Source organism: Tarenaya hassleriana, unplaced genomic scaffold (assembly GCF_000463585.1).
Source record: "Tarenaya hassleriana unplaced genomic scaffold, ASM46358v1 Cleome5, whole genome shotgun sequence".
NCBI lineage: Eukaryota > Viridiplantae > Streptophyta > Magnoliopsida > Brassicales > Cleomaceae > Tarenaya > Tarenaya hassleriana.
In genome coordinates this window covers 2,777,937-2,805,312 of record NW_010967707.1, presented here as the reverse complement: position 1 = coordinate 2,805,312, position 27,376 = coordinate 2,777,937, and the positions used below count along the sequence as shown (strand labels likewise).

The window sequence follows — 27,376 nt, the reverse complement described above, 5'->3', positions numbered from 1 at the left end:
GCGGTTATTTGTTTACGTTCTTTATTAAAAATTATGAAGAGTTAGAGTTATCTATTATGGAATTATATCCATAATATTCTTAAAACAAATTATATTCGGATTGTATGTTTTAGCAAATCTTCTCATGGATGCTACAATCCAAGAATGAGAAACAATTGATAGAATGTTATGCAGAATTATATAAATTTTGGCAATAATGTTTCTAATAGAACTCGGGGTGGATTCTATGTTAAGGGTGGTCGGCTACCGTTATCAAAAGAGACCGACGTAATACAGACAAATTTTGAACTAGATTTCCCACGTATTTGTTTGTACATACATTGTAATTTTTTTAAAAAATGAGGGTAATTTGGTCTTTTCAACCAGAATCTCATGCATTTCGAATCGCCGTCGGTTATGGGCTTAATAGTTTCTTCTCACGTGGGTCACGGCCTTTTGGGTCCTTTTTCTTCAGGCCCTACTTGATTGAGATATTTTATCTATATATTTTTTTTAATGATTTTTCATAAATATCTTGGTTATATAATATTATTCTATTGAAAAATAAAAATGATTATTTTAGTATTTTATTTATGTAAATTTAATTTATATTATAATTTTCATAAATATCGCAATTCCCACCCATTCATGTTTATTGAGAAATTACAACAGAAAGATAATAGAAAAAAAATACAATTATTTTATAATTTTTTTTCTTTCCATTAATTTTTTGTATACCGTTTTTGTTATGTTTAATTAAATAAAAAAATAATAGAATATATATATATATATATAAGCATTGCAAAAGGAACATCGTATAAAGTATTAGTTTATCAGTATATTGATAAAAACAAAAAACAAACTGATTATTTTGAGAAATTCTTTATTCAAATTAATTTGCTCAGTAAAATTTAATAAATATTTTGGTTCCATGCCATTATTATACTGCAGAAAAAAGGATAAAATAAAAAATTATTTTTATAAATCTTTTTTTCCCTTAAATTAAATTGGCTTACCAAATTTTTTTATTATGCTTAATTCGATATAAAATATATCAGATTACATATAAAACTTGTTCCAAATATTACAAAAGACAACAACTAGACAATGTTTTTTTATTTTAGATAATTGGATATTTTGGATCGAAGTTCAGATTAATCCCGGGACGGAAACAAGTCATGTGCGATCTCATTCTCCAACTTGAGGCTTGAATTTCGGATGCGATAGACGTTTTGCGTCTCCATTTCACCGGTTGAGCAATCAAGTTGGGTGTATGACAAGGTCTTAATTAATAGGGAGCATTAGCATCAGATCCAAAATTAGGACCATGACCGGGATTGTATTGTGGCTCATAACCTGAGCTAGTCTCTTCTTGCTTAAACCCTTGAACGCTGCCATATCCATAAACATTAGGAGGAGGATTCATGTTGTTGTTGATGATGGGTGCTCTTCCTGTTCCGACATGATCTCTTCTCTGGTGGTGACCAAACAGATTGAGATTATGAGAACTACTGCCGCCGCTGTTGTTAGAATGGTTTCCGACATAGAAATTGGCAGAAGGAGGGACGGTCGATTGAAGGAGCTTGGAGGCGTGAGAGGCGACGATTTTCTTCAGATCGTCGAGCGATTTCTTGAGTTGGGTCAGCTGGTTGAGGTTCAGCTCTTGGGGAGGAGATTCCCACCAGTTGTTCGGATTCCTGTTGGATTTTCTTATCTGACTTAGTTCTTCTCCTCTTTTCTTCTCCATCTCGAGTTGTCCCATCACCTAAAACATTTTTTTAATTTCATTTGTTATGTAAAATGTAATGATTTTTCTTATAATAATATCTGCATTGAATATTTGGAGATATAATATCTTATAGATCTTTATATACTATGTAAAACAAATAGTATATATACATACATATAACGCTTGGAAACATACACACAAGTATACCCATATATACACAGTCACACATCCACGTACATACTCATACATATATATATAAAGGTATGTACACATATATATATACATAAATATATATAGATGTATATATGGTAAAATTGACCTGACTAAGCTGGTTGTTGAGATCTCGAACGGTGGCGTTACGATGGGCCTCGATGAGTTGCATGGTGGTATTGTTTTGCTTGTGAAGGGGAGGGCCACGGTTCATGAAACGGTCGATGATGGTTTCGACACAAGGATGGCCGAACGAGAACACTTTCCGACCAGGAGAAAACACAATGATCGCCACCTCGGCACCACAAAGAGTACAGAGTTCACTGGCTTTCTTGAAAAGACCAGACCTTCTCTTCGAGAAAGTGACCTGGAGATTGCTCTCATTGTTCATCTTAACCATCTCTATCTTTTGGCGACCCTTACTCTTTCTCACCATGTTTAGAGAAGATGAAGAAGAAGGTGAAATATGAGAATTGAGGACGACAACGAAAAAAAAAATCAATGGGTATTTATAAATGGAATTGCAAACACAAGACACAGAGAATGCAATGGAAATGGATGAAAATGATATCAAAATTTCGTTGGTATTTATAAGTGAAAATTGCAAATTTATATTTAATGTTCTTGAGTTGTGAATATATAGATATATTACATTAATGAGGAAGTTTATTCTGTTTTTGCAAATAAATTTAGTTCTTACCAGATAGGAAAAATTTAAAATCTGTATCATTTGTGAATAGAAGGAAACAAGTTGATTATGATGAAGTGTGATTTTATCTTCTGAGTTGTTACAATGAACCATGAGTTGTCGTACGATCTGTCACATGTATGCTTGTAAGAGAAAATCCATGGTGTTATTCTCTATCTCCTTCTCATTCATGTTTATCTCATCGTTTTATTGTCAAGGTAACCGAATATATCTTATCAATTTATCTATACGTAATTCGGTTCATTATATAGACAATATAATATCACCTTGTAATTTAATAAATAAATAAATATTTTTTGTTTGAAACTATCGAAAACTCAAATTTTCTGCACTATGTTGCATGCCACTATTTTTTTTTCAAAATATTTTATAACATTTTTCCTAAAATGGATATCGTATATTTAATACACAATTTTTTTAATGTACATGAATCTATTTATACATGGATATTTTTTGGTAAAAATACTACGAGACAACATCTGTGTTTTTTAATTTATATTATTATACTTTCCGCGTTAAAATTTTAAAATCAATGTTTAAAGATATAATATGTACTGTGAATATAAGCCCTGCCACCAAAAATATATATATATACAAAACTATTCTTGTAAATAATTTTTCAATTTTTTTTTTAAATTAACCATAAGAGTTAAAACTAGAGATGCCACTCGGGTCGGTGCGAGCCAAACCTCCACTCGGTCCGAGGTTTCGGGTTCGGACTGACCTGAATTTTTCAGGGCTAAATAATCAAGGCCGAATCCCAATTTTACATGCTTCGGGCCTAATAGAGTTGGATGAGGCCCATCCGTCCTTTGTAAATTAATTTTTTTAAATTTTTTGTATTACAAAAACAGACTTTCGTATCGATATGAGAGCAGATTTGAATCTGATCCGAAAATCTAATTTTTTTTTAGTCGATATATTTAGACTCGAAGTTTGATATTTTTCGGGTGAATTCGGGATGAATTTCGAGTTTGGATCAAAATTGACATCCCTAACCAAAACCGAGTTTTTTCATCTCTGTACATACGTTGTTGTTGTTCTTAAGCTATCTATGATACTATACAAAATTATCATTCAGTTAATAATATAGTTAGGCAATAATATAATGACAACCAACGTAGCCGAAGCTCTTATTTTGAAGTTAAGAGGATGAACAATATTTGTATTTGATGACTTATAGATAGGGGTAGGAAACGGTTCGGGTTCGGGACAGAATAGATCGGTTCGGTTCTTTCGGTTTTATAAAAATTGGTACCAATCGGGGCTTTTATTGTATTCGGTTCGGTTCGGTTTCGTTATTGGTTCGGTTCGGTTCCAGATTTTATTAAAAAATATTAGATTTCCTTTAAAAATATTCGGGTTTTCAGGATTTTTAAAGTTCGGTTCGGTTTCGAGAAAATTCGGTTCTCTAAAAATGATACCGTTCGGTAAATAACAGTGGTTTCGGGTCGGAAAAAATATCGTTTTAACGGTTCGGTTCGGTCCGATTCCGAAGAACCGAACCGAAACGCCCAACCCTACTTATAAAGTTGGATCGATGCACATTTAATATATTCGATATTCATAAAAGTTTCAACCGGTGATAAATAATTCCATATACTTGAAGGAATAATCACTTAGGACAAGAACAAGTCTTGAATAAACCAAAACAAGTGTGTGACACATAAGGATGATATAATATCGTTATAGTATTTTATATGATCTAACGTAGATTTATACGTATTTTTTATACATACATACGGTTTACAATACAACATGTTAGGACCGAAGTTTGAATAAGATTACTGTTTTAAGTAGTTTATAGATGGGAGAGTTGATAGACAACAGCAATATTTTTTTGCTTGTTTACATTATTTTTAGTAAATATCGAGATTGAAGGTTTTAAGTTTTAATCGTGCTTTCCATTAATATAAAAAATCTAAAATTAAAAGACAATATTGTTTAAGTTACCGATAGATGGGTATTTATAAAAAAGTAAATTATGATTTTGTTAAACAAAAGACACACATATTAATGTGAATATCGAAATCTAAGATTAAAAGATTTAGCAATTATATATATATATATATTTGTAATATTCAGCAATTTTTCGGACGATAATATTAATATTTAGACAGAAAATATAAGATTTTCGAACATCTTAAACATATAAGAAATATCTTAAAAGATTATGTTTTTAACGATCAAACTAAACAGATAGTATTTTGTACCCTTATGTTAGAGTTTCTTTTGTAGTATTTAATGTTTCATATTTTTTCAATTTTAGGACATGTCTTTTTTTTTTAAATCTATTTGACTCGAATGATAAAAATGATAATTTGAAAATTTAATGATAACAGTTTAGCTATTTTATTTTATTAAAAAATGGCACTTCAGAATTTCGCCCTAAAAGTATTTAACCTACGGTTTTCCAGATTCTGCATCTTTAGCCAAAAGGCTTCTTCTTGAAATCTACAAAAACACACTTGAGAAAAAAAAACCCAAGAAACCAAGAAAACAAGAAAAGACCTATTTTCTCCAGCGATCGTCGAATTTTGTCGGTCCTCTCTCTCTCTCTCTCGCTCGCTGTCACACACGATGAGTTGAGAGAGAACATCTTCTCGTCTGTACATACTCTCTCTCCCGCTCTATCTCCTCCGACCCCCGGAATAGGGTCAGATTTAGGGTATTTGAGAGTTCTTGCAGTTTTTGGGGACAACGATGGCTTCCACGTCGCAGTCGCACCGATTCGGTGGGCCTGCAACCACCGCGACCGGTGGCGGAAGCTTCGATACTTTGAACCGTGTCATTTCCGACCTCTGCACACGCGGCAATCCTAAGGTAATTGAAGGGCACTTCGAATTTCTCTGTCTTTTGGTGTTTTTCACAGTATGAAATCGTGGGTGAGTAGAAAGCCGGGAAAAGTTTTTTGCTTTTGGTTGACGGGAAGGCGTTTGTCTGTTCTTGTTATTGGATTTAGCGTTTTTGCAGCTCTAGGATTCGGGTTTTTTGGATTTGAAACTGCTTTGTGTTCCCACATTATGTGAATTTGTTGGGTTTTCTGTGGTTTTGTTGTTATAATAGGAAGGAGCTGCTTTAGCGTTTAGGAAACACGTAGAGGAAGCAGCCCGCGATCTTAATGGAGAAGCCTTCTCTAGGTTCATGGAGCAATTATACGACAGAGTCTCTAGTTTGATTGAGAGCACGGATGTGGGTGAAAACATGGGGGCACTCAGAGCCATTGACGAGTTAACAGAGGTTGGATTCGGTGAGAATGCTACAAAGGTTTCTAAGTTTGCAAGTTACATGAGGGCTGTGTTCGAATTGAAACGAGACCCAGAAATCTTGCTGCTTGCTAGTAGAGTTTTGGGACATCTTGCACGGGCAGGTGGAGCAATGACTTCAGATGAAGTGGAGTTTCAGGTTGTGATTTGATGTTTTTCCCCTAGTATCAGTGTGTAGTTGCTCATGTGCCCTGATATTGTTATCCAGATAAAAACAGCTCTTGATTGGCTTCGTGGAGAGAGAGTGGAATATCGTCGTTTTGCTGCTGTTTTGATTCTAAAGGTAAAACTGATTTTAAGGTTTCTATGCACTCCTATCCGTTGAATTCATCGTAGGTAATCAAATCATACTGTCCTCTTCTCTTCTGTGTACTGGACGATAGCTAATTTTTTTGGACCAAAACTTAAGTACATTGTATAGGGTGTTAGTTATTGATCTTGAATTAAATCGGGAATGGCTATTTTCTTTCATACTGCTGCAGGAAATGGCAGAAAATGCTTCCACTGTCTTTAATGTCCATGTCCCTGAATTTGTGGACGCAATCTGGGTTGCGCTCAGAGATCCACAGTTGCAAGTGCGAGAACGAGCTGTTGAGGCTTTGCGTGCTTGCCTACGTGTTATTGAGAAAAGGGAGACTCGTTGGCGAGTCCAATGGTTAGTAAAATTTTACTGAAAGTAAAACGTGTCCTAAAGGTTGTAATGTGGTAAATTTAAGACAAAGGTGTGTTTGGTACGATATTTTTATATAGGCTGTATCTTTGCTATACCATCATTGCAATCCTGTTATATGGTTTCACCTTTATTTATAGTGCAGCTCTGTTGTGGTCATCTCATGTCACCTCTATGGTCCCTATTACCTAATGGGAATTTAAGGCCTTTCTTTGTTGCAATATCCTAGGTAGTGGGCAAGATTCGACAATGGGACTTCAGATTTCCTTCCAAGGGTAAAATAATTTTGGGAGCTGAAATTACACAATCATATTAGGTGAATATAAGGAGTGATTAGGAAATGTAACTGACCCTATGTTGCTGGTTTGTCCTGCTTTTCGAGGTTTGTTAATGATTTTGGAGTCTGGATGAAACTGGATTATTCTGGTTCTGTTTTGAGGACCTCATAACAGATTAACATTCATATTCATTTGCATTATATCCTTGATTTATCGGATATTGTTCTCCGTCCTTATTTTCTTGTGCTATTTATTTGAGTTAGTTCTTTGCATTTTGTTTGCAGGTATTATCGCATGTTTGAAGCTACACAAGATGGGTTGGGCAGAAATGCTCCTGTGCATAGTATCCATGGTTCCCTGCTTGCTGTGGGGGAGCTGCTGAGGTGAGTGTAGAAGTGGTTTCATAGTCTTTAAAGCATCCTCTTTTATTATTTCAGAGCCAGGAATTCTGAGATTGTTGTTATCCTTTTTCCAATCTTCTCGTTGTGACTAGACGAATTCATTCACCTTCCTTCACGCTCGTTATGTGCTAAATAAATGGTACATGCATCTCTAAGCATAAATAACATCGGTTTCGCTTATCAATTCTGGAATCAGATTGCACAAATGCTTGTCATTCCAATTTTTTTTAATAAAAAATGTTATATCAAGTGATTTGATGACTTGCAATTTGGATTTCTCGCTACAGGAATACAGGGGAATTTATGATGTCAAGGTATAGGGAAGTTGCGGAGATTGTCCTTAGGTACCTCGAACATCGTGACCGCCTTGTTCGCCTTAGCATTACCTCGTTGCTGCCTCGGATTGCTCATTTCCTTCGTGATCGCTTTGTAACAAACTATTTAACGGTAATTGGAAGTTTATTGGAAGCAAATTTATATGTTTTTGTGTTTATTATGACTTGACTTGCTTTTTGCAGATATGCATGAATCACATTCTCACAGTGTTAAGAATACCAGCTGAACGTTCCAGTGGGTTTATTGCCCTTGGGGAGATGGCTGGTGCTTTGGATGGGGAGCTTATCCACTATTTGCCGACAATTATGTCTCATTTGCGTGATGCGGTGGGTCAACTGAGATATTTGGTCTCTTTTATTACTTTGTATGTTTTTCTTTTTGGATCTTTTTTCTATTGTATGGAACTAGACAATTAATTTCGCTTTTATGGTTATATTTATGCCTTGTAGATTGCTCCACGTAGAGGTAGACCTTTGCTTGAAGCTTTGGCTTGTGTTGGTAACATTGCAAAGGCAATGGGGTCCACGATGGAACCTCATGTTCGCGATCTTCTAGATGCTATGTTTTCCTCTAGTCTTTCTCCTACGCTAGTTGAGGCACTTGAGCAAATAACCATCAGGTATGTAGAACAATGAAATGATTTTTTATATGACTTGCTCTTTTATGCTGCCAAGAACTTTTAGTGATTGACTTTTCTTTTGGTTTACAGCATTCCTTCTCTGCTGCCCACTGTCCAAGATCGGCTTCTAGATTGCATTTCGTTAGTTCTTTCTAAATCTCATTACTCTCAGACAAAGCCTCCGGTAACCTTGATCCGTGGAACTGCGGTTAATGTCGCACCCCAGTTCTCTGAGCTTAGTGGTTCTGCTCAAGTTCAACTTGCCCTGCAGACTCTTGCTCGGTTCAATTTCAAGGTTTGCCCTCTTAGCTTATGTAGTTTCCACAAAATATAAAATTTGTCCTAACCTTGTCTCCTCTTGCAGGGTCACGATCTTCTTGAGTTTGCGCGGGAGTCAGTTGTTAATTATTTGGATGATGAGGATGGAACCACAAGAAAAGATGCTGCCCTCTGTTGTTGCAGGATAATTGTAAATTCTTTATCTGGCATCTTGCAGTTTGGTTCTAGCAGATCGACACGAGCTGGAGGAAGACGAAGGCGTCTTGTTGAGGAGGTTTGGGACTCTCTATATATTCAAATCCCATACTTTTTGTTCTTTTGCTGCTCTTATAGTGTTTGCTTTGGCTGTTTATAGAAAATGCATTTTATCTTTCTTTGACTGTGTATATTCATATGTTTTATTGAACTAATCTGCTAAAAGTACTTCTTGATGACATAAATAATTGCAATGCAAGCCTAGCTTCCAGCCTGTTGTGCTTGTGCTTGCATGTTAAGTGATGTTTGCATTTCTGCAGCTCATGGAAAAGCTTCTCAGGACAGCTGTTGCAGATGCTGATGTTACTGTTCGCAAGTCGATCTTCACTGCTTTACATGGAAACCTATGTTTCGATGATTATCTAGCACAAGCTGATAGCCTGACTGCCATTTTTGCTTCTCTGAATGATGAGGTATGATTATGTTATGTGCTTGACAAGAATAGAAGTATAAATATCATGTTTCAATTGTGATTTGGACAAACTCTGTTGGTTGTATTACTTGTGAATACTCTTTACCGGCTTATTAAGCAGAAGATTACATTAGCTAGTTTGTCACATGAAAACATTTGTATTCTGGGAAGACTAATGGTAACTGTTTAATAATTCATTATAGTTAGTTATGTTTTTTGTGTATTAATCTTCTAACTGTTCAATGTTTTGGGCTCAGCCATTGGCACATTATTAGATCTTTTTTCCCTTGAGTGTTTGGTAGGTCTCTTCGGTATCATGTATGTGTGGATTACTTGCTATTTGTTTATGAAATTGTTGTATTTGCATTGCTTTAAGTTCTGTCTCGTTGTTTTTGTTTAAGTTGCTCGTAGAACACTTACTTTTTCTCGACCAAGCTTCTGAATACTGAAAGATAGCTTTTACTGAGTTCTCATTTAGGGTGACCTTCCCTCAACTTCCTCGCTTGCTCTGTGTCGCGAAGTAATGTTTATTTTCATTATTCAGTTTTTTTGGTCCTGATTCAGTTACATTGAGGAACTACAGTGTAGACTTACTTGAATGAATGTGCTGTGCATGAGATTGCTTTTTGATGGTGGCTGTTCCACATTCATATGAAAAACGTGCTTGTTAACTAATCAAATGTTTCTGTTATTTTTAGCTCCATGTGGTAACTTTATCTGACTTGGCTAATGGTTGCAATTTCGTCCTGGATTACCCAAGTATGAAGAAACTGATATAACAGTTTTTGCACTTAGCATTGAAGATATAAATAGAATAAAAAGGGCCTTGCTTTTGACACATTTTGTCCATTTGGTAGTGCAGGTATAGAATATCTTTTTTGCTATGCTTTTTATGTTTCAACCGTGAAAGCTTATAATTTTGTGAAACAGGATCTTGATGTTCGAGAGTATGCCATCTCCCTTGCTGGGAGGTTATCTGAAAAGAATCCGGCCTATGTTCTTCCAGCACTTCGTCGTCATCTCATACAATTGCTAACATATCTGGAGCAGAGGTAATTAAATGTTTTCATTTGTTTATATAACAATATTTGTTCTTTTTGTTAGGTATATAATATGTTGACTTTGATTGTAATATCAGCAGTGCAGATAATAAGGGTAGAGAAGAGAGTGCAAAGCTCCTTGGCTGTTTAGTTAGAAATTGTGAAAGGCTTGTTGTCCCATACATAGCACCTGTGCAAAAGGTTTGATTCATACTTGTGTACACATCATGGATTCGACAACTGTATTATCATTGGTCTTTATGTGAAACTCTGATTTTAGGCACTTGTCGCAAGACTTCATGAGGGCACTGGGGTGAATGCTAACAATAGCATTGTTAGTGGAGTCCTTGTAACCGTTGGAGATCTTGCTAGAGTGGTAAGTTTGCAGTCAAGTATCTTTCGGCTGTTTTCTCATACCTGTTGTCTTTTTTTGCTTGATTTTTATGTTGAGCTGACTGTTAATTGGTCTCTTCCTCCTCGAGTTGTAGCCATATGGGTGTTTGCATCTCAGATCTGGAATCATTATTCCATATACCAAAGTTTGTGTTGAAATTAAGTATTTTCTTTCACCAAGTGTTGAGTTGTGTCAACAGAGTTAGCTCAGGGATGTACCCTTCTTTCAGGATTATGATAATTGGTACAAATACTAGCCATTCTTTTGCTTATGGTAGTGATAGAGCCAAGAGTTGCCTTTCCATTCCTTTCCTTTTTGGGTTGTATGGGTGTTAGGAAGCGTAAACCCAGTTTTATTCCTCTCCAGACCCTCTGCTTATTTTCCCTTCACCTTGAATCTGATGTTAACTAGCTTCTTCCGAGAAGGAATTCTTTAGAAAATTTCTCTCTTGGGGGCGTACCTTCTATGAACTGTGCATATTTTTTTGGGAAAGTTTATAGGGAGGCGTTCTGTTTTTCCAGTATCTGAAACTGAGTGACTACACCTTTCCGTATTATTTCTATTTTGTTAGTGTAGATGTGGAGTTTTTAATATTATATGCGAGTTTTAATTCCTGAAGCCAGAAGTGACATTATTTCTAACATTTGGTAATTCTACATATCATTCCTCATCAATTTGTTAAGCAAGTTTCTTTATAATGGGTCATGGTGTAGTGCTTTTCTTGCATGCAGAGTGGATTCTTCCAATGGTCTAACCCGTATTTAGTTTCTTGTTTTTCCTATCTTTGCAATTATACACCGATGGTAGTTTTATTTCTTTCCATTGTATTTCTGTCTTTTGGCCTAAAACATTCCAAAATTCTCTCTTATTCCTTGTTTGCAGGGTGGCTTAGCAATGAGACAATACATACCTGAACTTATGCCGTTGATTGTTGATGCTTTAATGGATGGAGCAGCTGCAGCAAAACGTGAGGTGGCTGTTTCTACGCTTGGTCAAGTTGTTCAAAGTACTGGGTATGTGATGGATTTTTGTCCTCTCTAGACTTGAAGTTGATCCTTGTATTCTTTGATAAGTCTTACTGAGGGATTTGAGTTCCTAGTAACACAAGGGAACACGACTTGACCGTTTGATGAAATCATTGTCCAATTAAATGGAAATAGGTGATATATTCTGGGCTGTCCTTAGGCTGTTACCCTGTGTTATATTATATATCATTTGTCTCATGTATCAAAAGTATGGAAGACAAAGTGAAACACAAAATGGTTGTCCTCGGATTTCTGTTTTACCCACAGAGATATGTGATGGTTTCTTGTTCGTTGTTCATGATGCAGCCTACTACTTTTGGCATTGCATTAGAATATCACACTAATATTTCTGGATCTGAACTTCTGATGTCTTGTCTTGAGTCTCTCTTCTTCATGCAAAAGGAACCTCGATCGATCATTATGTAGTTCATTATTGTTCTTAGAGTTTAGTTGACTGTATAAAAAATGTTAATGCGGTTTCAGATATCATGGTACATTATGAGTGTATTAGCTTACATGTTATGTTTAGCATAAGACATGGTTTATCCATGCTATAATGTGCTGATTTAATACAATATCCAAGTAAAACTCTTGATCCAAAGTTTTACTGTAGTTCTCTCGTGCAAATTATGCATGGTTCTAATTCAGTTACATGTGTAGGTATGTTGTGACTCCTTACAAGGAATACCCTCTGTTACTTGGCTTGCTCTTGAAATTGCTGAATGGTGAGTTGGTGTGGTCTACCAGACGAGAAGTGCTCAAGGTACCTTGTAACAGGAGAAATTCTAAGCTACGTTATAAGAGAATAAGGGTTGCATTAACGATGTGGGTTATATCTGCAGGTTCTTGGAATTATGGGTGCTTTGGATCCACATGTTCACAAACGTAACCAAATAAGTTTATCAGAATCACATGGAGAAGTTACACGTGGCACTGGTGATTCAGGTCAACATATTCAATCGATGGATGAGTTAGCTGTGGACCTCTGGCCATCGTTTGTTACATCGGAGGATTATTACTCAACGGTAGTTTAATCTGTGTTTATGTCTTGCTTCTGAAGTATGGCTTCTGCTCATATTCTTTTTTTTTTTTCTGATTTATATAGGTTGCAATCAACTCGCTTATGCGTATTCTTAGAGATGCGTCACTTGTTAGTTACCACAAACGGGTTGTTAGATCTCTGATGGTCATTTTTAAGGTATGTGATTATCAATATATTTTTGGGATAATCTCGTGACGGAGATGCAATGACCCATTATGAATTTCTTTTATTCTTTTTTTTTGCGAGGTTAGTCCATGGGACTGGGGTGTGTGCCCTACTTGCCGAAGGTTGGTATATTGCATTTTGAACTCTTGACAGCTTATAGTCATAGTGCTTTCTCTCTGTATTTCTTTTCTCCTATCTGATCATGAAAATAGGCTTGCATGCCAGAAAGATTAGTCTGGGTTTTTCATATTTTGTTCTAGACGAAATCTCTTGCTGTCTTGACTTTGAATAACCGACAAGCCTTCCTGTACACTAATTTTCTGTCACATGGCATGGGATTGTGAGCTTTGGCGTATAAGACCTGAGATTGATCAATTTTGTTCTCTTCTAGATTGGTATCTATTTTCTTCTAAAATGATGAAACGCTAGGGTCATTAGGACTGTTGTTTATATTTTGTGCACAAAACATATTTCTCAAACTTTCCTAACATGTTGGATTTTGTCCATCTCTTTGTTAAGGTTTTACCTGAGCTTTTCCACACTGTTCGCACTTCTGATGAGAATTTGAAGGATTTTATCACGTGGAGTCTTGGAACTCTTGTCTCCATCGTACGCCAGGTATATCTGTCTCGATATTTTCAGTCATGCCCAGAACAACACTAGCTTTCTGTAACGTTTTAACTAATAAAAAACTAATCTTGTACAGCATATACGCAAGTATCTGCCTGAGCTGCTCTTACTAGTATCTGAACTATGGTCATCCTTCAATTTGCCAGGTCCTGGTCGGCCTTCTCATGGTCTTCCGGTACGTTATTTGGTTGTCTAGGGAATACACAGTAGATTTTTCTCATTGGTTTTATGGCAGGTATCTTAATAGAGTAATTTGTCTTTCGTACTGATCATTAGGTTCTGCATCTACTAGAGCAGCTTTGTTTAGCACTCAATGATGAATTCAGAACTTACCTTCCTGACATCCTTCCATGTTTCATCCAAGTATTGGGTGACGCTGAGCGGTTTAATGACTACACCTATGTTCCTGATATTCTCCACACACTTGAGGTGTTTGGCGGTGAGTAAATTTGTCTTACTGTGAACTCTTATGGTCCTTACAATCAATTTGAAATTAATTTCGGGGTATGGCAGTTTGACAGATTTACCATGCAAAATTTTTACATGGTGAAGATCATGGTTATTTTCTGATAGCGTTAAGCATTGGCATATCATCTAGCATGTGACTAACCAAGTGGTTCTGATTAACATAAGTATACTTTAGTTCTATGAAGAATGCTAGTGATTTAAGTGTTACTCCACATATTTGTTTCTTAAATCCCTACCAACATTTTACTCAGATAATTAACCACAAGAGTGTACAGGTACTCTTGATGAGCACATGCGATTACTCCTTCCTGCACTAATACGGTTGTTTAAAGTGGATGCTCCCATTGCTATCAGGCGTGATGCTATTAAAACTTTAACACGACTAATCCCTTGTGTTCAGGTGGGTAGCCATTTATCCTGTGGTTTGAACAGGTTTGGACTTTCAGTTGTGAGTAATATTTATTTCTACTGGTATTTCACTGATCCAGGAGATATTACATATGTTGTGTTCCTTGAAAGATCATCCTTTTAAATGTTGCTATATCTCTTCAGGTTACTGGTCATATTTCGTCCCTTGTGCATCACTTGAAGCTAGTTTTAGATGGGTGAGTTTCCTTTGTTTTAATACGACTGAAGAGAATCACTTTTTTTGGCCTCAACATGCTGCTTCAATCTTCATTGTCTGTGACCTAGAAAAGAATCAGTTTTTTTCCTTTGGTATTCTGAGCAAAGGTCTTTCTCCAGTGCCTTTTTCTTGGATAATTTGAAACAAAAATGGCATAATATTATTAATTTTCAAGTACACTATTGTGTATCAGTATATGTTCCAAAGGTCCATTTTAGTTTCAAGTCCTCGATTGGCAATTATTGAAAAGTTCAGTATTTAATCGGCAGGTTTATGCTAATATGGCATTTAGCTGGCACAAAAATAAAATTACATTATTTCTTTGGCTCTTTCCTATTGACTTGGACATTGTTTTTAGTTCATGCTTATTATTCTCCGAGGTAAGGGGATTGTGGGCAGTTTTCTGTTTGAATTTCGAATTATCTGTCTGTGTTTTCCTTTCCTATGTTGTATATTGGTTCAGCTGTTTCTTGCAGTTGTCTATCTTTTATCATCTAGTTTTGCCACTGGTAATGAGTGATTCTCTCCTTTAATTTCAGGAAGAATGATGAGCTGCGGAAGGATGCTGTTGATGCACTATGCTGCTTGGCTCATGCTCTTGGAGAAGACTTCACCATATTCATTGAATCAATTCATAAGCTTTTATTGAAGCATCACTTGCGGGTCTTGCATTGTGCTATCTTCTACATTAAACTCACAGCACACACACACCCCCGTGAATTTGTAAAACTTTGTTGTTTATGACTCTTCTTCGTTTGTTATTTTAAATTTGCAGCATAAAGAATTTGAGGAAATTCAAGCTCGATCACGTAGGCGTGAACCTTTGATCTTGGCTAGTACAGCAACTCAGCGGTTAAGTCGGCGGCTGCCGGTTGAGGTTATAAGTGATCCTGTAATTGAGATGGAGATTGATCCTTTTGAAGAAGGAAATGACAGAGGCCATCAGGTACTCTATACGTGTTTTGTCATGTATGTATGAACACATGCATTATGTGTTTGCATTTTGTTACTGAGTTTCCTGTTCCGTTTTTTAAAGGTAATGTTTATGTTGTTTCTGTGTCTTCCCTTCAATGGTATAAGCTCTTGTTTGAAGGAGAGAAATCCTTCCGGATGATTTTCTAATGTGGGGTGGAATAGCTGAATATGGTTTGAGCTTTATACTGACCAAAATAAGCTGACTCCAACAATTTATTTTGGATTACTTTCTGGGAGGCTATGCAAAATAATTATATTTCTAAACTCACATTTGGTTATGGACAACACCTTTGATAATCTTAGAACAAAAAATAGGTTGTAGTTCAAATCACAAGAAAATTCTATGATGTCATAGTAGTGGCTTAATTAGTTCTGAGATGTTTTGATGATACTGCCAAAAGTAAGTTACTGATTTTCAAATTAGAGGTTTTAACTTTTTGTTTTTCTTCTATAAGAGCTTGTTAATGTTTGTGTTTATATCTCGATATTTGATTTTCAATGTGCTAAAGATAGTTGTCTCAAAAAATTTTATGACCGGAAAATAACTTTAGAGCGAATGTATTCATTGTGATAAATGTTATTATTTTTAACAGAGTTGTTATTCTAGCTTTACACTTAATAATATATTATGTCTTCAATATTGTGTGCCATGTTTATATGTAGCAAATTTCATTATTCTTTGCATTCTATTATTAGTTTTTGAGTAACTTTAACTTCTAAAGTTAATTCTAACAGCTTTGTAAAAATATTGAGGAGAAAGGGGTAACATGGCAAATCATAATTAACAGAAAGACTGTTCCTATCCTTTGTTTTATGTTGTATTCATGTTTTCTCTCTGGGGAGAGCTAACAAAGTGATTTATGGCTTTGATAATGCTTTCTGTAGGTTAATGATTGTAGACTGCGAACTGCTGGAGAAGCTTCTCAGCGCAGCACCAAGGAAGATTGGGCTGAGTGGATGAGACATTTTAGTATTGAATTACTCAAGGAATCTCCTTCTCCAGCATTAAGAACTTGTGCAAGACTTGCACAATTACAGGTATGCCATCTGTGCTCTTTCTAATTCTCCTATAGGAATATGGATCTTAATAATTATGTTTTGCAGCCATTTGTTGGGAGGGAGTTGTTTGCCGCCGGCTTTGTCAGCTGTTGGTCACAACTAAATGAGGCTAGTCAAAAGCAGTTAGTGAGGAGTTTAGAGATGGCCTTCTCTTCTCCAAATATACCCCCTGAAATTTTGGCTACACTTCTCAATTTGGTACGTTCTTCAAATTATATGAGTACTTAAAAACAGGAGAGGAGAAATTGTTTAAGTTGTGGACCCAAATAATTGGTCACAGGCTAGAAATATAGCCAGCTTCCTTGAAGTATGTGGTGCTTATTGAAATGCCATTGTTTAACCTTTGATGATTGCATCTCAGAGATTGTACATTATTCTGTTTTGAATACATTGTGGGAGGTTCTGGGAATCTGTTTAGCTTTTCATTTCTTTAACTATCCTCGATGTTGTTGTTTCTATCAGATTAGTGTGAATTGCGTTTTTTGTTAGTGAAGCCATTAAGCTATCATCTAGAAATTTTCTTATCCAGTGAACCACTTGATTCAAAATCCTTCTGAAGCGTCATTTACTTGAGCTTTTAAAGATTGAGAACGTTGGATTTATAGGGCAAGTGCATTTATGGGATGAATGAGCCCATCTATTGGCTCTATTACCTGTGATTAAATTTTGTGATTATCTTCTCAGGCAGAGTTCATGGAACATGATGAGAAGCCTCTTCCAATTGATATTCGTCTCCTCGGGGCTCTTGCTGAAAAGGTGTATCATCAGTACTACCCTGATCAAACTAAAGATTGTACTCTTTTGTAACTTTCACATTAAGCTTTCATCCTATGGTATCATTAACAGTCTGATTTCTTACTTTCCAGTGCCGTGCTTTTGCAAAAGCTTTGCATTATAAGGAGATGGAATTTGAAGGTGCACGCACCAGGCAAATGGATGCTAATCCAGTCGCTGTTGTTGAGGCTCTTATACACATAAATAATCAGTTACACCAACATGAGGTTAACTTCGTTTTATTTTTTTAATAGTTTTTCTTTATTTCTTTATTTATTGTGATTCTGTTCATGTATGATGATTGATTGGTGGAGATTTTGTTGCTTTAGGCTGCTGTTGGCATACTGACTTATGCACAACAACATCTTGATGTGCAATTAAAAGAATCATGGTAACAATTTTTTTTGCAGATATATCTATTTCAGTTCTGTATGAAATGGAATACAGTCATAGTTTCTTCAATTTTAATAAATGGGGGTGAACAGTACAAATATCCGTTTCTAGGTATGAGAAGCTGCAGCGCTGGGATGATGCTCTCAAGGCATACACTTTGAAAGCATCTCAAGCATCAAATTTCCACGTTGGACTAGAAGCCACCTTAGGTTTGTGATAGAAACTTTTTATTTGATTCTATTCTTATGCATGGATTCTTAGAAGAGTTGATGGGTACTTTTGTTTATTTGAATCTTGTGCTGTGAAAGGATGGTTCTTGACAGAACAAGAAAATTCTTGCATAAATGCATTTTATCTATACATATGTGAAGGTCAACCATACCGGTCATTAATACATCTGCATGGAGGCAGCTGATTCATCGGCTAGAAATGTTACGTTCCCTTGTTTCTTTGTATATGCACATCTTTATTGCTGAGGAGTAAATTTATTGATCAATATGGGTTTTCTAGAGATATTGGGAGCTCTGTTTTTGGCAAAGTGGATTAAGTTCATCGACTCTTTTTTCTTGAATTTGTCTCCATAAGTCTCACAAACAATGATCGCTTTCTCCTGCTTTCCAGTGCATTTTAATGCACAGTTGAACTTTGATTGATACCTTTGGGTTGATGTTGCTTCTTTCCCTCCACGCTTTAGGACGAATGAGATGCCTTGCTGCACTGGCACGGTGGGAGGAGCTGAACAGCCTCTGCAAGGAATATTGGTCTCCAGCTGAGCCTGCTGCTCGTCTAGAAATGGCACCAATGGTTGGTATCTTCTGTGCTTGCCAGATGTAATTATACCTGTGCACTGCAGTCACCTGTATGTCTTTTCTTTTGTACCAGGCTGCTAGTGCTGCGTGGAATATGGGTGAATGGGATCATATGGCAGAATATGTGTCTCGATTAGATGATGGCGACGAATCAAAGTTTCGGGCTTTGGGGAGCTCTACATCAAATGGTGATGGAGGCAGCAGTGGTACATTTTTCAGGGCTGTCCTTTTAGTTCGAAGAGGGAAGGTAAATTTGCACCTCAAGTATTAACCACATTATTTGCTTTCCACCAGCATATGTATAAATCTAAATATTTGTTGGTGTTTATATGTTTTCCTTTTGTAGTATGATGAGGCGCGGGAATATGTTGAAAGAGCTAGGAAATGCCTTGCGACAGAACTTGCAGCATTGGTTAGTTCATCTCATTTGTGTATTGTATATTACTATATTGTTAGTAGTTGGCGAAGAATATCATTCTGCATTCTCTTCTTGTCCTATCTGAGAAAAGGCAACAAAAGTATATTAACAAGGATTTTCTCTTACTAATCTCAAGCCTTTTCTCTCTGTTCTCATAGCAACTTGAGTACATCATAAACTTTTTGAAATGCAATCACATTCTTTTTCTGTTATTTTCTTCTAGAATGAGTGTTCAGCTAGCGTGTTGTATCTTTTGAATAGAGGGTGGCCATCTTTGCTCGTGGGATGCCTTTTTTCTCAGTTCTTAACCTAACCGTCTGCTCAATGATGCATAACGTTCTGCTTGGATGTAATTGTCAGAAATTAGGTTTTGTTGTTTTCAGAGAGGTTTGCTTGTAGTTTGGTTTGGAGATGTATTGAAAAAGTTGTAGAGCACAAATAAGCGTTAACATGGTATAAATTATGTTAGTTTTTATTGGCAGTTTTAGGATTTAATCCCGACGTGGTATATAAGCACTTTGTAATCATCATGGTTGTCTACGTAGTTGCTTATTGAGTATCTCTGGTGGAGAAAATATGGTCTGACTTTTCGCCTTGTTCATTTTATGTATAACTGTTATTTCCAGGTTTTGGAGAGTTATGAGCGTGCTTACACCAATATGGTTCGTGTTCAGCAGCTGTCAGAGCTAGAAGAGGTGAGATTGCTTCCCGACTGCCCTAACCAGCCCCAAGCGCCAGTGAAATCGTAAAAAAAAAGAAAAATATATGCTTCCTTGGGGGAAGTGGAACATATAGGAGTTGGAAGTACATTGTTAACTTGATACTATTATGTGATGGTTATTTCATCATCTTACTTTTGTAATAGGTAATTGAATATTGTACATTGCCCATGGGAAATCCTATTGCTGAAGAAAGGCGAGCCCTAGTTCGTAATATGTGGACGCAACGGATACAGGGAACTAAGCGGAATGTAGAGGTAAATGAGTTTTTGTGTTTCTCTTTAGTTGATTCTCTGAGTTAAATGATAAGCTGATTGGTGTTCTACAAATCAAATGTCTCATGGTGCTTTCGGTAATGGAATATTTCCTAGCTGATGAGCAGGGGAGGTAGTGGAGAATCTTCTCTTGTCAGTGATTTGTGTTATGAAAAAATATATTTAATATTTTTAAATGGGAAGTTATTTACCTATCCCTGATGTGAACTTTATAATATTTATGCCAACTTGTTCTAATACTTTCCAGTTTCCACACAAAATTTGGGTCGATAAATGGATGAAAGCTGATGCTGGCTGTTAGAACCTCTAATCCTGATTACACCTTAAAAATCTATAAGCAAACAAAGAAACATATTAGAATTTATGAATTGGTCTCAACTGTTTCTTGCTGTAATCTGAGCTTGTATATTGCTTTATTTCCTCAAAACCGCTTAGGTTTGGCAAGCACTTTTGGCTATTAGGGCGCTTGTGCTGCCTCCTACAGAAGATGTTGAAACGTGGCTCAAGTTTTGTTCGCTTTGTCGAAAAAGTGGGAGGATCAGTCAAGCTAAATCTACTCTGCTGAAGCTGTTGCAGGTTATTTCCTAATCATCTTTTGGAAAATGCACTAGGTATAAAGGTTAAAATGCTGTTTCATCCTGCTTTATCTAATTTGAGTCCATCTTATTTTTCAGTTCGACCCTGAAGCATCTCCCGAAAACTTGCATTACCATGGACCTCCCGAAGTGATGCTTGCATACTTGAAATATCAGTGGTCTCTTGGAGAGGAACAAAAGCGCCGAGAAGCTTTTTCTAAGCTTCAGGTTTGACATTTTTTTAATAAGCTACATACTTGTTGTTGACATTTTATCTTCCTTTTACTTAATGACCATGAGGTCTTTGCTCAATGCGAGTTTACTTTTTATCAGAGTCTGGCGAGCGAGCTCTCAAGTGCACAACATACTCAACCTGAAACACTGGCTAGTACGGTTACCAGCAAGGGTGCAAATATGCCACTCCTTGCACGCGTGCATCTCAAACGTGGAACATGGCAATGGGCACTTTCTCCGGGATTGAATGATGGTTCTATCCAAGGTGGATTTTAGTTACTTTATAGCATGGCATGTTGTATCTAATCATAGTCCTTGTTATGATTGTATTTTCTATATTTTAGAGCACATTGTGTCTAATCGTAGTGCATGTGATGATCGTATTTTGTGTATCCAGAAATCCTCGATGCATTTAGTAAGGCCACCCAGTATGCTCCTCAATGGGCCAAGGCATGGCACACATGGGCATTATTTAATACAGCAGTGATGTCTCATTACACTTTAAGAAGTCAATACGCTTCGCAGTTCGCTGTTGCTGCAGTCACTGGATATTTCCATTCAATAGCATTTGCAGCTAATGCCAAAGGAGTTGATGACAGTTTACAGGTAAAACGTGTGTTCCCCTTGTGTGCAAAATGTTTATCTATCTTTTCCATGTTTGAAATGTGAAAGGAGTACCTCTTGGTTTAATTCGAAATTTTTATTGTCTTACTTGGTTGTTCCCTATTGATGCAAGATCCTTTGCTACTCGTTATACTTGTTGAAATGTTTCAATTTGTTTTGCCATGGTGAATTAGCAGGCGTATTTTCATTTGCATCTAGAAAAAAATGGAGGGAATGTTTCTTGATACATGGTGAAAGGAGTTTGGGGATTATATCGTATTAATATCAATCTGACTGTTGAATCTACTTCAACATGCAAACTGATAAAAACACTGAAAGCAGAAAATTAGATAATGCCATGTCTTCTCAAGTACAAGATTGATTTGAAGTCAATTAAGCATTGAGTACTGGTTTGCTCATTTCTCCAACTATTTCGGTTTAATTTAACAAGAGTATTTTACCGTAAATAGAATATATTAGACTGCAAAATTCCTATTTGATTTGCTTTTGACATTTTTCTCTGTTTCACTGCGTTAGGACATACTGCGACTCCTCACTTTGTGGTTTAACCATGGAGCTACAAGTGACATGCAAAAAGCATTGCAGAGAGGATTCAATCACGTTAATATCAATACATGGCTTGTTGTGTTACCTCAAATAATTGCTAGGATACATTCAAATAATCGTGCAGTTAGAGAGCTGATTCAGTCACTTCTGGTCCGCATAGGAGAAACCCATCCACAGGTTTGCCGCTGATTCTTGATGCATGATTGTATTTTAAGCTCATTAATGTAGAATCTGGAATCTATGCATTAGAATGTTGAATACCCTGATGGGATTCAGAATAAATTGTGGTGGGAGTTCCGACAAGATTCATGGTTTTCTGTATGCAGTATCCACTCCATAAATTTCTCACTCAGATTTAGGATTTCACTGTTGTGTAATCTCTTGTCTGGCATACAGGTGTCTCTATAACTCTGGAATGCTTGGTATCTCCATCACTGAAGTTATTGTCACGTTTTTGCAGGCACTTATGTATCCCCTTCTTGTTGCATGTAAATCAATTAGCAATTTGCGGAGGGCAGCAGCTCAAGAGGTGGTGGACAAAGTTCGCCAGCACAGTGGTTTACTCGTGGATCAGGTTGATTTTTAAGTTTCTCTCTCAGTTCTATTTAACAATTTCTGTTTTATTAGTGTACTAATGTTCACTCGTGGATCAGGCACAACTTGTTTCTAATGAACTAATCAGGGTTGCCATACTTTGGCACGAAATGTGGCATGAAGCACTGGAAGAAGCTAGTCGTCTGTACTTTGGTGAACATAACATTGAAGGAATGCTGAAAGTGCTAGAACCATTACATGAGATGCTTGAAGAAGGTGCTAGAAGGGACAATACAACCATAAAAGAAAGAGCATTCATAGAGGTGGTACCCTTTCTCTGCATCTTCGGTTCAGTTGACTATGTACTATATATCTTGAGCATAAAATAGTGCCTGTCAGTGGTCATTTTCAACTTTCTCCGTTGTGACTTTTACAGCATTGTGGCATCAATTTTTGTGTGTAGTAACTACTTATATTCACTGCATTATTTTTTTGTTATCAAGATTTTTCAAATAAGACCCTCTATCACTCCTCTATGCCATTTTCTTGTTTTATAATATTGAGCCCAATATACTTCCCTAGGTAGAATCAGCTAATTGCTTCATGGAGATTTTGCAGTGTATGAGATGTGTATACTGAACGACCATATCAGCTGCTGAAGTTAGTGCCTTTATATGTTGGTGCAGGCTTTCCGTCACGAATTGTTGGAGGCATATGAATGCTGCATCAAGTACAAAAGGACTGGAAAAGATGCTGAACTTACTCAGGTAACAATAATCCTTTTAAGGCAAACTGTAATTTTTGGGGTTTAAAATATTTCTGAAGGTTTCTGAACTTGAATGTTCAGTATGAACTGTGTACTATTACCTGCAGCTCACTTGCGTAGAAGTGTTCAAAACAATCATGATATTTCATCAAAGTGTCCATTTTAACACTAATTTTGCCACAAACCCTATACCTATGGATTGGAGACTATTATGAAATTTCATAACTGTTTTGGTCACTTACAATTTTGCAAATTCAGTACTTGGATGATCTGATTTTATAGTGCACGACCAAAATAAACAGTAAGCAACAAATTGAAGATCAAAATGGACCTTTTGTTCTATTCAAGCAAGTTATCATATATCTTGACTGCACCTTTTGAATAAACCATCAACACCTGGCTGACACAATTTTCTTTTCTATTTCTTTTATCTGGATTAGGCGTGGGACCTTTACTATCATGTTTTCAGAAGGATTGATAAGCAGCTTGCCAGTCTTACAACTTTGGATTTAGAGGTAATATGAATTCTTTGTTGCTCTCTTATAATTCGGAAATTTAACCTAACTCTGGTGATGTACTTGTTAAACAGTCTGTTTCTCCTGAGTTGCTTCGATGCCGTGACTTGGAACTAGCTGTTCCTGGAACGTATCGTGCAGGTAATCCTTCAACTGCTAGAGTTCACCCATGCTGTTTTGTTTTTAACCTGCATTGACTTACATAATTTTGCTTCCTTCTTTTTTTTAGATGCACCTGTTGTGACGATAGCATCATTTGCACGCCAACTTGTTGTCATAACTTCTAAACAGCGACCCCGAAAATTGACTATTCATGGAAATGATGGTGAAGACTATGCCTTTTTGTTGAAGGGACACGAGGACCTGCGGCAAGATGAACGTGTTATGCAGGTAACTTTCAGAACTTTTTTCCCAACATCATAAATTCTAGTTGGAGAAACTATTGTTGAAATAATAGAAACTCTTTTTTCGAGTTTGTAAGCTCTGTTTTTGTTTTTGCTTTGTGCTTTTGATTTCTGGGATGGCTGCCAGAATTTCATTTATATAAACCCTCTGATTTCTGAGATAGCTGTTCCTGGATCATATCTTGCACTTATCTTTTGTTTACATTTTGGTCTCAGCTTTTTGGTTTGGTGAATACCCTGCTCGAGAATTCCAGAAAAACTATGGAAAAAGATCTATCTATTCAACGTTATTCTGTTATACCATTATCTCCTAACAGTGGACTAATCGGATGGGTTCCAAATTGTGATACCCTACACCACCTTATTCGAGAGTACAGAGATGCTAGAAAGGTTTGTCAGGATTTTTCAAGGATTTCATTTGGTTACTTGAAGTTTCCATCAATTATTTATTGACCGAGGATTGGGGCCACTGCAAATTCATCAACTCTTACGCATGCTTCTGATTTCAGATCACCCTTAATCAAGAACACAAATATATGTTGAGTTTTGCCCCGGACTATGATAACCTACCACTTGTAGCAAAGGTTGAAGTATTTGAGTATGCTCTAGAAAATACCGAGGGAAATGATCTAGCCAGGGTATGCATTTTTTCTTAATTTTCGTTTCTCTATAATATCTTTTCTGAATTTTGAGAAAAAGAAAACCTTTCATTTGGTAGGTTCTGTGGTTAAAAAGTCGTTCTTCAGAGGTATGGCTAGAGAGGAGGACAAACTATACCAGAAGCTTAGCAGTGATGAGTATGGTACGTGATTAATATTATACCGCTTTTTAGTTTGGAATTTTAGTTCAGGAACTAAAGTTAAATTATCTTCCTTTACAATGTGTTACCTGTGTGTATTGGTCTTTCATACTATATTGTGTGGGTTGTATATACATGTTATCCGGGTCTATTTGGTTTGATCGTTACTTCCTTTTAGTCTTCTAGATGGGCCCCTCTTTGTAAAAGATGAAAATTTTAATTTCTACATGATCTTATACACTTTCTGCAAATTACATTTGTTTACCGTGGAAGTGAAACTCTTAGCTTCATTACAATGAACCTCCCTTTCTCAGATTTTGACTTGTATTTCCTAGAACCTGAAACTCTCATTGCTCTATTTTCAGGTTGGCTATATTCTTGGATTAGGTGATCGACACCCAAGTAATCTTATGCTGCACAGATACAGGTACACAAAATTCTTGGATTAGGTGTTTTGCCGTTTTTATCGCCTTTACCCCTATGCACTACAGTTCTTACCGATAACAACAACAACAACAACAATGCCTCATTCCCAAGTTAGTTCTTACTGATAAATGTGGTTCAATTTTGCAGCGGAAAAATCTTGCATATTGATTTTGGAGATTGTTTTGAGGCTTCTATGAATAGGGAAAAATTTCCTGAGAAGGTACTCTCACCATTAAAAAAAAACTCGGCAGTGTTAATGCTTTAAAAATGATGATTGTGACGTTGAACTTAATTGGAGCTCTGGCTTAATGCAGGTCCCATTCCGACTGACTAGAATGCTTGTGAAAGCTATGGAGGTCAGTGGCCTTGAAGGGAACTTCCGTTCTACTTGCGAAAATGTTATGCAAGTTCTCAGAACAAATAAGGATAGTGTTATGGCAATGATGGAGGTCAGTGGGTATCATGAAATTTGCTACTTCTCTTTTTGTGTGTACAATTTTTTCAAGCTACTGATGTCATTTTGATCAAATCAGTTCATGGAAGTAAAAAAAATGTGTTATAAATTTGATGAAAAACCTTAATGTTCTTGATCCGCAGGCCTTTGTGCATGATCCTTTAATCAATTGGCGTCTGTTCAATTTCAACGAAGTTCCGCAACTAGCAATGCTAGGCAACAATGCTACTGCTGCTGTTGCTGTTGTCAATGGCGAAGAATCTTCTCAGAATAGGGATCTTCCTCAACCTCAACGAAGCGCTCGGGAGAAGGAAATTCTTCAGGTTATTGAATCATCTCCTTCTATTCATTGCAAACATCGTCATTTCGGGTTTCGATTCGGTCCGGTTATCTCGATTATACTCTGGTTTAGGTCTGGTGTCTAACCATTTGGAAATTCTGTAGGCTGTGAATATGCTCGGAGATGCTAATGAAGTGCTCAATGAGCGGGCTGTGGTTGTGATGGCTCGGATGAGTAATAAACTTACGGGGCGTGATTTTTCTACATCGGTGACGGCAAACAATCCGATGCAGCATGGAACGGACCACAACAACTTGCTTGTTGGGGAGCCACATGAAGTCGAACACGGTTTATCCGTGAAACTCCAAGTTCAGAAACTGATAAACCAAGCTACTTCTCATGAAAATCTCTGCCAGAACTATGTCGGGTATGATTCATCTTCTTCCTCTCAACACCTATGTTCTGCTCGCATTTTACCTATACAGTTAGTAGGGGTGGACATTTTGGGTTTCGGTTCAATTATACTCGGATTCGGTTAAAAAAAAATTAGATCCATTTGGTTTTTGCATTGGATTTTATTCGGTTCAATTTCTTTTCTGGTTCGTTTTTTACCAACAATTTTTTATTTTATTTTTTCGGTTATTTTTATATTCGATTTGAGCAAGTTTTTTTAGTTTTTAAGTAATATTCATTTGATTTTGATTTCAATGCAACTATATATTATTCGGCTAAGGTCAATTCGGTTTTACATGGTCGAACCTAAATGCCCTGTCCTAGTGACCGGCTCTTATTTTTCCACATACGGAAAGCTTTGGAAGTGTTGTGTTGTTCGTATTCATGTTTTTGTCTCTCTTATTCATTTGTTATCCTTGTTTTCGTCTCCCCCCTATTTCAGGTGGTGCCCATTTTGGTGAGTTGGCCGTATGTACATATAAATGCACATATATGCAATTGACATTATTTTATATTTTATTTTAAAACAGTTGTATTTGTATATAACCTGAATATTATTATTGTCTTTTTTATTATTGAAATGCAATGTAATTTAGATATGTACTGTGTTGCTATTTTTGGATCTTGTCATTTATAAGTGTGTTTGTGATATGATTAGATGGGAGGCCATAAACAGACCATTTTGGTATATAATCATTTAAGAGTGATATGATGATATAATCCATTAAATATATATATATATATATATATATATTAAAACACGCTTACATCACTTTCTGCCACTTGATGTCATGTATGTATTTGTGTCATGT

General features: G+C 36.5%; 2 protein-coding genes across 3 annotated transcripts; one reads left to right on the top strand and one right to left on the bottom strand.

The window, feature by feature from the left end:
• Window positions 1-1,052: 1,052 nt before the first annotated feature.
• Window positions 1,053-2,354, bottom strand: LOC104826501 (agamous-like MADS-box protein AGL62). The gene is made up of 2 exons (XM_010559237.2): window positions 2,028-2,354; window positions 1,053-1,744 (listed from the first exon to the last, which is right to left on the bottom strand). The coding sequence occupies exons 1-2, from the start codon at window positions 2,352-2,354 to the stop codon at window positions 1,268-1,270; spliced, it is 804 nt and encodes a 267-aa protein (XP_010557539.1). The 3' UTR covers window positions 1,053-1,267.
• Window positions 2,355-5,077: 2,723 nt separating this feature from the next.
• Window positions 5,078-27,221, top strand: LOC104826500 (serine/threonine-protein kinase TOR). 2 transcript variants are annotated; one of them, XM_010559236.2, is made up of 57 exons: window positions 5,078-5,450; window positions 5,694-6,032; window positions 6,102-6,176; window positions 6,376-6,548; window positions 7,126-7,224; window positions 7,530-7,689; window positions 7,761-7,904; window positions 8,028-8,197; window positions 8,288-8,492; window positions 8,562-8,750; window positions 8,992-9,144; window positions 10,074-10,195; window positions 10,285-10,384; window positions 10,464-10,559; window positions 11,460-11,590; window positions 12,263-12,365; window positions 12,445-12,627; window positions 12,708-12,800; window positions 12,896-12,931; window positions 13,329-13,427; window positions 13,516-13,614; window positions 13,716-13,878; window positions 14,183-14,307; window positions 14,460-14,512; window positions 15,072-15,195; window positions 15,308-15,478; window positions 16,393-16,545; window positions 16,612-16,764; window positions 17,251-17,322; window positions 17,433-17,567; window positions 17,670-17,731; window positions 17,845-17,942; window positions 18,428-18,537; window positions 18,616-18,789; window positions 18,889-18,954; window positions 19,587-19,655; window positions 19,826-19,936; window positions 20,390-20,530; window positions 20,629-20,757; window positions 20,863-21,028; window positions 21,161-21,369; window positions 21,904-22,110; window positions 22,394-22,507; window positions 22,587-22,790; window positions 23,154-23,234; window positions 23,674-23,748; window positions 23,823-23,889; window positions 23,978-24,138; window positions 24,369-24,542; window positions 24,662-24,790; window positions 24,871-24,954; window positions 25,317-25,378; window positions 25,525-25,597; window positions 25,692-25,826; window positions 25,975-26,154; window positions 26,276-26,538; window positions 27,007-27,221. In XM_010559236.2, the coding sequence occupies exons 1-57, from the start codon at window positions 5,331-5,333 to the stop codon at window positions 27,023-27,025; spliced, it is 7,401 nt and encodes a 2,466-aa protein (XP_010557538.1). In that variant the 5' UTR covers window positions 5,078-5,330; the 3' UTR covers window positions 27,026-27,221. The 2 variants fall into 2 exon arrangements, with proteins under 2 accessions (XP_010557538.1, XP_010557537.1); XM_010559235.2 differs by having other exon boundaries at window positions 10,282-10,384.
• The last annotated feature ends 155 nt before the right edge of the window (window positions 27,222-27,376 follow it).